This window comes from Triturus cristatus, chromosome 4_1 (assembly GCF_964204655.1).
Source record: "Triturus cristatus chromosome 4_1, aTriCri1.1, whole genome shotgun sequence".
NCBI classification, from domain to species: Eukaryota; Metazoa; Chordata; class Amphibia; order Caudata; family Salamandridae; genus Triturus; species Triturus cristatus.
In genome coordinates this window covers 678,434,969-678,448,102 of record NC_140585.1, presented here as the reverse complement: position 1 = coordinate 678,448,102, position 13,134 = coordinate 678,434,969, and the positions used below count along the sequence as shown (strand labels likewise).

Here is a 13,134-nt window from a genome sequence, read left to right as displayed (position 1 = left end):
CAAAAGGTACCCTTTAACTGTGCCCAGAGCATAGGCTTACCAGCCTAACAAAAGAACACTACCACCACCTCGGAGGACAAAGGTGCAAAAAGGAATCAACATTTTTGGTAGAATGCCAAGCCACAAATTTGTCACAATGGCAGGCGTATACTGTCTAGGTTGAGGAATGGCTGCCAGAATGACATCAAAGACTTCTGCAGGAAGGCCAAAGACTGTCAATTGCTACCACTTAATCTCCATGCTTGAAGGCTGAACATGCCCAGGGTGGGGTATAGAAGCATGCCCTGCAGCTGTGACAGTTGATCCATGGAGGTCAAATACCCAAAATGCCTGGGGAAGCGGAAGTGACTTAACGTGCCCTTTGACCTTCACTTTCACTCACACATACACAAGTATTCACACATACACACACACACTCAAAACTGCAAGCATACACACAACATACATACATTCAAAAGCATTTTTTTAAGTTACTAAGCTGCAAGGGAAAAGTCATATCCCAGCTATTTGTACTCAAGGGGAGTGAAGTCCCCACATACGTCTATAAGGACGAGCTGCTTCTCTTCCTGGTAGGGATTTTGCCACTGCTGACTCTAGAGGTTGCAAAGGCAGTGCCAGGGATCACAAGGGGCATTCCAGGCAACCCCTAAATAATGTCCATGAGTAGACCCTACCCCAAAAGGGCAGCCTGATTGGAGGACCAATGCTCAGTTCAGAAGTTGGGGAAACCATACTCTCCATGTTCACTCCGGAGCCACAAGAATGACTTGGGCGAGGGGCGTGGAAGATGGCCGCTCACTAAAGGGGCTCCCACAACCCTTTGTATAAATCCCACATAATCCGACGCATTATCCCTTTACCTGAGGAACTGACAGTGTAGCACCAGCCCACTGATGTGTGACCACGGGGCTCGGCGAGGCGTGAGCAGTCTTGGAAGCCAATGAGGTAGAAAAAAGTGAGCGGCCTACCTACATGTGTCGGCCGGGGCCTAAGGTGAGCAAAAGGAGTTGTTGGCCAGCCCAACTCAAGAGACTGCAGCACGGCCGTTGGAGTAAGGAGATGCAGCCCCGCGGCAGTGGAGCCCCTCCTGTCCCCCCACGGTGGCTGGTGTTGGGGGCCAGGAGTGAGAGGGGCAGCCTGCCACAGAGCAAGAGTCCAGATAGGCCGCGTGATGTACTTACACAGTGCACAGGCAGGCGGCGTTGATTACCTCAGAGGGCCCGGTGTCCCTGCATCGTTTCCCCCAGTCACAGAGCTTAACCAGGATGACAGGTGAAAAAGGAATGTGCTGATCCGTCACCGGCATCAGTCGGTTACAGGAACCGCATGCCTTGAAGCCGGGCATCCCTCGTGCACCAGGAGTCAAAGACTCTAAAAAGAAGTCGACAAAAGTTGAGAAAAAAGTCAGTCCAAAAGTGACTGGAGGTACCGTTCTTCCCAGATCTGCGCTGGCTGGTGCGGAAAAAGAAAGAAATGATGTTAGCGCGCGAGGGCGGCATCTAAGTAGCTGCCACAACGTCATCCCGGCGACACGACGCCAACGATGAACGCTTAGCCGACCAACGCCACCTTCCAACGAGCAGAGGTACTACTGACGAAAAACTTTCCGGATCCAGTCTGACGCCTGGGGGTAATTCTAAGGTAAGGAATCTACAACTAACGTGTTTCATTCAGATATAGGCTTATCTTTTCATAAAGAGTGTATCTCCTTATTGTCTAGAAGACGATGGCACAGTCTTATCCCTGTGTATACTAGAAAACAGTACATTATACGGTATGTTATAACAAATTCCGCCATTCACTGAATTGTAAGGAAATCAATATAAAAAGCCACTACGTTTCGCAGAGGTTCTTTTATTTTTTTAACCTCCTCACGCACGATTAACTTTTAAACAGATTAAAGAAATAAATATTGTACAAATCAAATTATGAAAAGGCTTTTTAAAAAATTACTTTGAAAATCTGAAATGCAACTCATTTTCCTTACCTGATGCGTTGGTCACCTCTACCATCTGGTACAGCTCTCAAGTATTTATAAATTGCTTCCTCTTTAGTCACATTTTGGAACTTTCCATGTATAGCATTTGAAGATAATTTAGATAACGAAAGCATACTGAAAAGCTGAAAAGAGACCAATAATCGTACAATATGATCTATAACGATTTCAAAATATTTAGAAGAATGAAAGACCAATAGACATTACAAAATAGCCCATTTGGAGGGAAAAAAACTTCAAATGGACAAAGCAAAGAAACTTAACTGTCATCTTCATTTCTAAAGATGCTACCATCAACTGCCAGCATGATTGTTTAGACTAGTATATTATTAAAAACAATGAACTTTAGGGTGCCTAAATTAAAGTTACCTGATCTTTCCATCTAAAAGCTCATCGCTGTCTCATCGACATTAGATGAATTATATGAAAAGAGTATGATGGGTCCAGTACAGCTGCTCTGTGGTAGGTGCCCATCTCACCGCACACACCCACTACCGCAATGTATCTCTAATTAACACTGTCACACTAGAGACCATGTAGGGGAAAGAGGGCATTTCTATACCCTGTTTGAAGATAAACTGTGAATTGAGCGTATTCTACTACCTCAAAATTCTTACGACGTCCACCCGGATTGCTACACTTCTTAACTTTTGCAAAGTTCCAAGGATACATCTTTTCGGCCGTTTCCTGCTCCCTAAAAATCTCTAACTTCTCCCTCTCTCTCTTTATGGTCTTATAGAAAACCGCTGTAGAAGAGCATTTTTTATTATTATTATTAACCTACAATGCTATTTGTAAAGCATTCCTGCGATCCATGTGGCAATGTCTGCTCGATAGAAATACCCTTAACACAAAATGAGCAGTCATTGTTGCATTTGTATAGCACTTAATACCACAGTAAAGCTATTGGTATGCAATTCATTCTGCCAGAAATCCAGGACATGCGCTTTGGGATCAAGGACATATATGCATGTTTATTTTGTCTAGACTAGAGGACAAGAAAGCTCAGTCCCCTGCAGCACAAACACCTTGGCTGCCAATTTACAGTGCCACTGTAAAACTGATTGAACATCTACACCTAGATGCACATATTTGCACAAACTGTACATATGTTTTAAACAAAAAGTTTTTTATTGAACTTTATGCATATTACAATACACATGTAGTTTGGCATGTTCCAGCATACAGTGTTGGCAGTATCCATTGCGACAACAGCATAACTCGGCAACACGATGAGCAGTACATGAAGAAGCTATGTGGCATAAACAATGCGCTACAAGCATATATAGAGTACAGTATCACAGGGTGTGGGCATATGCATACAGTATCATGGCTGCTACACACGGCCTCTCACGATGGTGCACATTGAGAGGTCTCATTAGGGAGCTAATGTTCATCAGGGTCGTCCAGTCGGCAGAGATATGCCACCAGATGGCACCTGTACACAGTCGAGTGTGTTGGGCAGTGTGCTGCATCACCAAGCCACGTCTTAGCCAATGGTGCAGATTTGCGACCCCAGTGTATAACCACCCTACGCTTTGCCAATAGCAGCAACATCGCCACTACGCGGCGACTGGCATCGGGGATTGCTTCAACATAGCCTAATAGGCATGCGAGCGGGTCTGGCGTAATGAAACGATACATATGGTTAATTAAATCGAAGCCTTTGCAGTTAGGGTGAGCACTTTAATAAACGCGGTGATTTGTAAGCTTAGCTTGCATTTATGACAGAGGTTCCAATACAAAAATGTGTGTGTTTGCAAACCGTAACAATTTGTGGCGTTTTGAAATGCTCGCGAAATGCTCCTTCATTACATGAAAATACATGCAGGAGTACAGAAGCAAAAGTGTCGATTTTATTTTGTAATCAAACAACGTCCCCTAAAAACTTCACACCAGTACTGAAAGTGCTCAGAGAGAAAAAGGGGGAGAAAAAGTGGTCCCGATCCCTTAGTAACCGTATTATTGAGCGTAATATACGTTGAGTATTTGTCCTTAACATTGGGCGATCCCCCGCCCTACTGGTAGTAATGAAGTTTCAAGAGGATGTTTAGGACAAATCTTAATTATTGGTTAGTGTTTGCGGAGAAAATTCCATAAAGAACAGTCTTGAATCAATGCAAAATGTGTTTATTTGCGGTTGCATAGGATACTGATACTTTCTCAGGGTTGAGCAACAGCAAGATACAGCCAACACGTGTTTCGCCCTATTACATGGCCATCCGGCCTAGGGCTTCCTCAGGGCTGTAGTGATATGTCTATATGAAAAAAGAGAGGGGGGGACCAGGAGCTTGTTATGGTCCTGTGTCTGTGCTCCGTGTATCATCTATGCCAATCAAAAAGGGAGACACTGTTCCAAAGGAGTAGAGAAGAGAGGAAACAGAAAAACGTATGTAAAGAGGGTCCTAGGCTATATGAGACCCAAGGGTTGAGAGGGAAAGCAGAGCTTTTCTCATGTTGCCCTCACACACCCCAAGAGGTGTCATGCTTCATCATCGGGTGTTTTGCTCCTCGTCGGGCCGGCGCTGCAATGCACTACGGGTCCCCCGAAGGGTCACTTTAGCGGAGATCTTTCAGAGAAAACGCCGTTTGGTGCATGCGGGTGTGTGGTATGGGTCCTAAAACTAATAGTGGTGCAGTAGTGTAACGTGATATATTAAAAATGTCTAAGGGTTGCTCAAAGGATATAGTTTAATAGAAAAGAGGGGTTGGCACCCTTGACAGGCTAAAAAACCCGTAGGTTGGGTGTTACCTTAGTGGGCTTAATGTCCCAACAGGTAACTACAAAATGGTCAATGTGGTCGACATGTTTCGCGCCCCTGCGGTCCAACCGGATCCGTGGCGCTTCCTCAGGACCAACTCAAAAGTGAAGTGTGCGTGGATGTGAATTGGGGGATAATACCCACAGTGTATATCCGGGCGTGCAAGGTCAAAATAGCCCTGCTATGTGTTCTGTCAGATTTAAGATCACTCCTGGATATTGCCTAGGTAAACATAAAAACCAATAGAAAGGAAAAAGGACAATATATCAAGGTTTTATGGGTGCAGGGGAAAATAACCTTGCCCCAAATCTGTCCTCAAACTAAACATAAATAGATAAAAAACTGGGTACGAAACAGCGGTGTACAGGAAACACAGATTCCCCTCAAGAGTGAATGGGATGTAGGGTCTCAACGATAAGCAAACAGGGTGGCCATCCACAAGGTAGATGTATCTTAATGTGGATGGCCTCCCGCCGCCACTCGGAGTCACCCACTAATCCCAAGGTTCTCCCATCGAGGTATAGTGTGTAATAATACCCAAAACACTCAAAATTGTAACATTGGTAGGTAGATAGTAGCGACATGGTAGGGGTGATGACGACTCATCCCCCATTTGTATCGCAATGCCCAACTGCGGTGAACCACACATGTACACATCACAACACTCACCTAAAGTGAGGAGTAAGTTGCTCCATAGACTAGGGGACGAGCGTTCACACCTTCTTGGGCTGAATGAGGAGTAATGAATAAGTGGAAGCCTCAGTAAATATCAGCATATTATTAGGTTTTAGACCGTGTGTTCTAGATATGAGTAAAGTAAAAAACTGGTGCCCTAAATTCAGCCTCGGGTGCAGCGCTACTTACAGTTTTGCTCTGGTGTGGCCTCTTACGAACCTACCCCAACCGTCCTCCTGTCTGGAATGGAACCGCGTCTTGGTACAGGCTCCATTTTTAGTCCCGGTGTGCCTCGTTAAGGCGGTATCTGTTTCCGGTACAAATCTGGAGCAGGTGTGTGCGCGGGTGTCTCTCGATTGGGCGCATGCACGATGCCCAGACAGATGGTCTTCGCGCATGCGTGGCAAGCGTGTGCATGCGTGTTCCCTCTTCTACCTCCTTAATAAAGTTAAACTTGCAAATCAAAGAAATGGGTTTACAAGGAGGGGGGGGGAAACAAAGCATATGGGTCTCGAGCAGATGCAAAGTGCAATGTGGATCTAGTCTAAAACGAAATGTCTGATCGTATAGAGTGCTCTCAAATATGCGCATGTGTGAAGCCCAGATATTAGATTCTTAGCGCATGCGTGGCAAGCGCATGCGTGCATGTTCCCTCGTATGCCTCTTTCTTGCAATAGAGTTACATATTCCAATCACAATACCAAAGAGAGATGGAGTTTGTGGAGGAGGGCAAATGGAGGGGGAAAGAAAGGTGTAAGTCTGGGGCACATATGTGGCGTTGTGCGAGTCTCATTTGAGACGCAATATCTGGTCGTATACAAAGCTCTCGGTCATATGATGCTGGTAGATGTTGATGACCTTAGTCTAAGAGTGGGGCAAGGTTCAGTTGACAATCGCCTGAGGTAGATGATTGTAAGAGTAGTAAACTTAATGACGTGGATCATTGTAATCCTGTTTCGTGGAGTACTCAAATATGGTAATGAGCTTGTATGTAGGATCAAATGGCGTGTTGTGGCGTTCTGTTACCCCCAATCAGCAATATACACAGGGAATGAATCATTATCGGTTAGCCCCTAAAAAATGTATACTTAAAACTCCTCGTGTAGAGTATGCAACTCTAGATACTAACATATAGGGGTGTGCCCAATGAGGAGTGATAGGAGGCCTTTTGTGTTACTCAGGGGTTGGGAGGTGTGGTTCGTATTGGATACTCGTGGCCAGTGGTGTAAATAACTGGCGTATGGGCTGAATAATATCTTGAGTGTGTATTTGGTTTACAGTTCAGTCCATGGTATCTCATTATTGAGACCTTGTTCATTCGTTCGTAGGCGGTGTACCCATCGTTGTTCTCGGCGTAGTAAAGAGGTATTGTTCCACAGCTGGTTGCTCTCCAATATTGTCCATCTGATGTCATCACACGAATGTCCCTTCTCGATGTAATGATTGGTTAGTCTTGTGGCCGTTCTGCCACGTCTGATCGTACTCCTGTGTTCACTGACCCTCATTTTGCCCTGTCGTGTAGTCATTCCAACGTAGCGGAGTGAAAACGGACAGGTAATAAGGTAAACACAATTTTTGGTGTTATAGTTCGTGTGTTTACGTTGATCCCATGTGAATTCGTCAAGGTTGAGGGTTGTAGTGTGTTGGGTGAAGGGACACGCACTACACATCCCGCAGGGGTGGTGACCTACTACAGCAGGGAGGTCCCAGAGAGTAGGTTCCTGACGGTTAGTCTTGGGTCGTGGCCTGGTGTTAATCAATTGGTCACATAAGTTCGTGGTTCTCTTGAAAGCAAATCTGGGTCATTCTATCGTAAGAGCGCCCGTGCTCAGAATCTTCCAATTGCGATTCACAATGTTCTTGATTTTGTTAGATAGTGGTGTGAAAGTTGTCACACATGTGATGATATTGTCGGGTTCTTTCACCCTATCCTCCAATAATGCTTGGCGATTATTGTTCCTGGCTCATTTACGTGCATGCTTCACAATGGTATCTGGGTAGTTCCTCTGGTGAAGGATCTTCATCAGAGTATTGGCCTGGGTGTCATATTCACGAATGTTACTACAATTACGGCAGATTCTGAGAAATTGTCCATCGGGTAAGTTCTCCCTCAGGGTTTTGGGATGGTGGCTATGGAAACTCAACAGTCTATTGCTGTCAGTAGCCTTTCTGTAGGTGGTGGTATGGAGCTGTCCTTCCTTCAAAGAGATGAGGAGATCCAGGAAAGGGATTTCTTCCTCACTCTCTGTTTTGCTGAAGCGTAAGTGGGGGTTCAGGTTATTTATCCACTCGTAGAATTCTTGGCAGGTGTCAACATCCCCTTTCCATAGGATGAGCACATCATCGATGTACTGTTCCCAGGTAACCAATTTTTCTTCGTAGGGGTTGTTGTCCGTGAAGATGTGATTGGCCTGTAAGTGTGCCATATACAGTCCCGCCAGGCTCGGCGCGACGGTACTCCCCATGCTGGTCCCTTGTATCTGGTGGTAGATGGAGGTTTTGTACATGAAGAAATTATTCTTAAGGGCTATCGTGATGAGTTCCGTAATGAATTCCGCTGGAGTGTTGGTAGGGAGGTTGGTCTCGTGGAGTAGTTGTTCTATCACTTCAATGATTGCGTCCTGGGGGATGTTCGTATATAATGCCACCACATCCAAGGTCATGAGGAGATCAATGGTCTCTGTGTTGTTATTGTTAATCTCCTGTATGAGATTGAGGACATCTCTGGTGTCTTTCAGGTAAGCTGGAGTGGCTTGGACCAAAGGGCGTAGAAAATAATCGCTGAACTTGCTGAGCGGTTCCAGTAAGGAGCCTATGCCAGAGACAATAGGACGATCGGGTGGCGGAATGATGCCCTTATGAATTTTGGGTAAGAGGTAGAAATATGTCATCCTGGAGTCCTTACTGATCAAGAATGCCGCTTCTTGAGGTGTGATCCAGCCTTCATTTGTTGCTTCGTTGACCAAGATCCGTATCCGTGAAAGTAGTCTATCAGTGGGATCTGTCTCTAGTTTTTTTAAGTATTCGGTGTTACCGAGTTGTCTGGAGCACTCCTTGTCATAGTCCTCAACCGATAGGATGACGGTGGCACCGCTCTTGTCTGCCGGTTTTATAATGATAGTTTCATCATTTGTGAGTGAGAGCACTGTGTGGCGTAGTCTTTTGGGCAAGTTGTCATAGGCGGGGTTTCTTTTGAGGTTATTAGCCTCCTTGAGAACTGCTTTTTCAAAGGTCAACACCTCGCTGGGGACCATACCAGCTGAGGGGGTGAATCTAGAGGGTGGCCTGAGTCCAGTGTCCTGACGTTCTGGGATGGGATTGTTGCTAAAGAAAGATTTTATACGTATCTTCCTAAATAATTGTTGAAGCTCTTCGTTCATACGGAAGTTGTCTTCTTTGGGGGTGGGTACAAAACCCAAACCCTCCTCCAGGACGGTGATTTCATCTGTGTTGAGATGTCTATCTGTTAAATTCACTATCAGGGTCTCGGGTGTGTCGTGCTCCGTGTTCTCTGTTGTGTCTCTGGGTCCTGCCACTGTACTTGTTTCTGTCCTCTTCTTCCTCTGCCTCATCCCCTGCCTCTGTTCTGAAAAGGAGGAGGCGCATTAGGGAAGAATGGTTTTTGGAATCCTGGATGAGGGCCTGGGTATGCTGGATACCACATATGGCTCTGTTGAGGGTAAGGTTGTTGGGCATATCCGTACATGGGTGGCATCGGTGGTGGAGGGAGGAGTCCTGGTTTGTTGATGTTTCTTCCCCAACTACTGTTGCTAGAGTTGCTATACATTGAGCGTCCTGAGTTGGCTGATGACGTGGAACCGTCATCTGAAGTCGCATCGCTGTCTGATGGTCTGTAATCTTCCTTTGTATAGGGATATATTTTCTCTCTGTCAAATCTTTTGATATCCTTCTGTAATTTCGACACTTTCTGCTGTAAAAGATAGTCCCGATGGTCCATCAATTCTGCATTTATTTCGGCTAAATGGGTCTTGTAGGCAGTGATGCTGATCCCGGTTTTCAACCCATTTTCCGCGATGTTAATTTTGATAATCAATGCCTCGGAGAGGCGTTTGGCGGTGCCAATTATCAGGATCAGCCAGTCGCGGGTGCACTTCCATGCGATCTGGCTCTATGGAGCAACTTACTCCTCAACTTTAGGTGAGTGTTGTGATGTGTACATGTGTGGTTCACCGCAGTTGGGCATTGCGATACGAATGGGAGTCGTCATCACCCCTACCATGTCGCTATTATCTACCTACCAATGTTACAATGTTGAGTGTTCTGGTTATTATTACACACTATTCCTCGACGGGAGAACCTTGGGATTAGTGGGTGACTCCGAGTGGCGGCGGGAGGCCATCCACACTAAGATACATCTACCTTGTGGATGGCCACCCTGTTTGCTTATCGTTGAGACCCTACATCCCATTCACTCTTGAGGGGAATCTGTTTCCTGCACACCGCTGTTTCGTACCCAGTTTTTTATCTATTTATGTTTAGTTTGAGGACAGATTTGGGGCAAGGTTATTTTCCCCTGCAACCATAAAACCTTGATATATTGTCCTTTTTCCTTTCTTTTTGTTTTTATGTTTACCAAGGCAATATCCAGGAGCGATCTTAAATCTGACAGAACAGATAGCAGGGCTATTTTGACCTTGCACGCCCAGATATACACTGTGGGTATTATCCCCCAATTCACATCCATGCACACTTCACTTTTGAGTTGGTCCTGAGGAAGCGCCACGGATCCGGTTGGACCGCAGGGGCGCGAAACATGTCGACCACATTGACCATTTTGTAGTTATCTGTTGGGACATTAAGCCCACTAAGGTAACGCCCAACCTACGGGTTTTTTAGCCTGTCAAGGGTGCCAACCCCTCTTTTCTATTAAACTATATCCTTTGAGCAACCCTTAGACATTTTTAATATATCACGTTACACTACTGCACCACTATTAGTTTTAGGACCCATACCACACACCCGCATGCACCAAACAGCGTTTTCTCTAAAAGATCTCTGCTAAAGTGACCCTTCAGGGGACCAGTAGGGCATTGCAACGCCGGCCCGACGAGGAGCAAAACGCCCGATGATGAGGCATGACACCTCTTGGGGTGTGTGAGGGCAACATGAGAAAAGCTCTGCTTTCCCTCTCAACCCTTGGGTCTCATATAGCCTAGGACCCTCTTTACATACGTTTTTCTGTTTCCTCTCTTCTCTACTCCTTTGGAACAGTGTCTCCCTTTTTGATTGACTGTAGTGATATGTGACATGAGCAAAAAAAAAAAGGAGGAAGAGGTCAAGGTGCATAAATTATAGAACCATAATCATATATGGCAGAGAGCAACACGGGAAGGAAACGGATAAGTGATAACATGTATAACAGAAAGGACGCCGCATTGTGTGCATTGAAATTAAATGTGAGGAAACAGTCCATGACACATAATAGTTACATCACGCATATGTGGCAAGTAAACGAAAGAACAATAGAAAAAAGCGTATCAGTGATTGCATATAAAGTAAGTTGAACTCCGCAATAAACGCACAGAATGTGAAAATGAGAATCGAAAACGGTATTTACAACACGCATATATAGCACGAGTGACATGTAAGTGGCAAATTGGCAACAATCAGTGAGGTTCAGCGTGAATCATACAATTGGATTAAGGGTCATGGTGAAATGCAAATGAACATGTTTGAAAGGGAGGGTAAAATATTGAGGATCAAAACAATTACAGCGTACATGTTTGAGAGCAAGCGTGCATTTCGCGCTAAAGAAAGGAATTAGAACAATGGCACAGAGTATTGAAATTACCGTAATCGTCATTCAAGTAAGGTCATCGGGTCAGGATGGATGACGTAGGTAAAAAGGAAAGGGGGTGAAAATTAGAACAGGAATTGAGAGCAACTAGGTGATCGTGAGGTGGCGGAGGACCCAGGTGGTGGCCTTGGTGAGTACTGGTAGTGTAATATACTGGGTCTCGTGTGCCAAAGGTATTAATATAGAGGGATTAAAGGAAGGCAGCCATGTTACGATTGTAAGTTAAACAAGGTCCGTAGGGGACGTGGGGTGAGGGAGATGTTGCTCTCTGTCATATATGATTATGGTTCTATAATTTATGCACCTTGACCTCTTCCTCCTTTTTTTTTTGCTCATGTCACATATCACTACGGCCCTGAGGAAGCCCTAGGCCGTATGGCCATGTAATAGGGCGAAACAGGTGTTGGCTGTATCTTGCTGTTGCTCAACCCTGAGAAAGTATCAGTATCCTATGCAAACGCAATTAAACACATTTTGCATTGATTCAAGACTGTTCTTTATGGAATTTTCTCCATAATCACTAACCAATAATTAAGATTTGCCCTAAACACCCTCCAGTATTGAAAGTGCACCTGCAGATCTATGACCTTATATTGGTGCACACTGGTGCAGATTTACAACTTCCCAGAATTCATTAGAGCCTCTAGAAGCAGACCTGGATAACTGTAACAGTTGCAGGCATGCAAGCGTAATCTTAGCATACTTTTCTGAATTCTATTTTCCTAATGAGTATATATTAATGCACATATTTATGTATGCAAAAATCTGCAGAGAAAGTGCAAGTTCACTTGTTAAAATGTATTTTGTTACTCTTGCACTGCATCCCTCTACCCCCGAAGAAACTCCCTTTCCACCCTGGAAAAAGGTTCACTCCTGAACTTGTCAGGAATGCATTTAAAGCCCTTTCCAGGTTGGAGCGTTTGGACAGAAGATGGTAAATAATTAAACATGTAAATAAATGTGTTACTGTGCTCAAACTCACAGTTTCCTACCTACGTCCAGCTCTTGTGAGATCTGCTCCCTTGATAATCTTCATGCGAGTAAATCCATTCATGAGTGAAAAACACTTTCTTATGTAACCCAAACTTCCAGGCATAGATAATCCATTACATTTGTCAGTGTAACACGACTGTGTAAAGTTTATCTAGTTGTAAAATGCATATGCCCTGTCACTGATCTAGCACTTCGTATGTGTGTGCACTCATGGCAAACAAGGGAACTATGCCACAGTGAGAAGATGTGATCTGCTGAAGAATTACCCAAGGTGGTTAAGTGGGGGTGATTTCCTTAAGCCTCAGTTGGCATCCTAAGCAATGGGTCACAAGTAGAATCATAGCTTTCTTAACATTTTGTGAAATCACGTGAATGCTTAAACCTAAATTTGCCAGAGCATTACACAAGGCACTTCATCACACACTAAGGTGTGACAGAAAGTAAGGCTATAACCTAAGCTCACCAATAATCGAAACTGGCATAATGAAAGTGCTAGTATATGCAGAGCCATACAATATTCAGAAAGCTGGCCTAAACGGAGGACATCCATAAACAGAGCCTCAAAAGGGCATGGCCTGGAGGGCCAACATGGCGGATGCATGAACTCTCTCAGCTTGCCGCTCTTACCATCCGCCCACTATCTACCCAATCATGCAGTTTTTCTAACCTGGATGGTGGGTCTGCAGCAGAAAGACTTGGAGGTCATAGACCACTGCTTGCTGGGCCCGCCCAGCACAGTGCTCCGCAGATGCCCCCATCGCACCTCATAGGCTGGAGCAGGATGGGGCCAGCAGCTCTGGCCGGCATTGCACCAAATTGGAGGCAGCGTCACCTGACACCGCTGCCCCCTCCTGTGGGTTGGCCTGACATGGGGTTTGGAGGGCCGTGGT

At 45.1% G+C, this 13,134-nt stretch overlaps 1 protein-coding gene across 3 annotated transcripts in view; it reads right to left on the bottom strand.

The window, feature by feature from the left end:
- The window catches only part of ASZ1 (ankyrin repeat, SAM and basic leucine zipper domain containing 1), a 1,654,265-nt gene that overhangs the window by 587,004 nt on the left and 1,054,127 nt on the right, over positions 1-13,134 (bottom strand). For all 3 annotated transcript variants that reach the window (XR_014981315.1, XM_085653129.1, XM_085653130.1), the window contains exon 7: positions 1,988-2,121. Coding sequence is in view for 2 of the 3 variants with exons in the window: in XM_085653129.1 (XP_085509255.1) it covers positions 1,988-2,121 (134 nt within the window). In the remaining variant the exon portion in view is untranslated. The remainder of the gene's footprint in view (positions 1-1,987; positions 2,122-13,134) is intronic.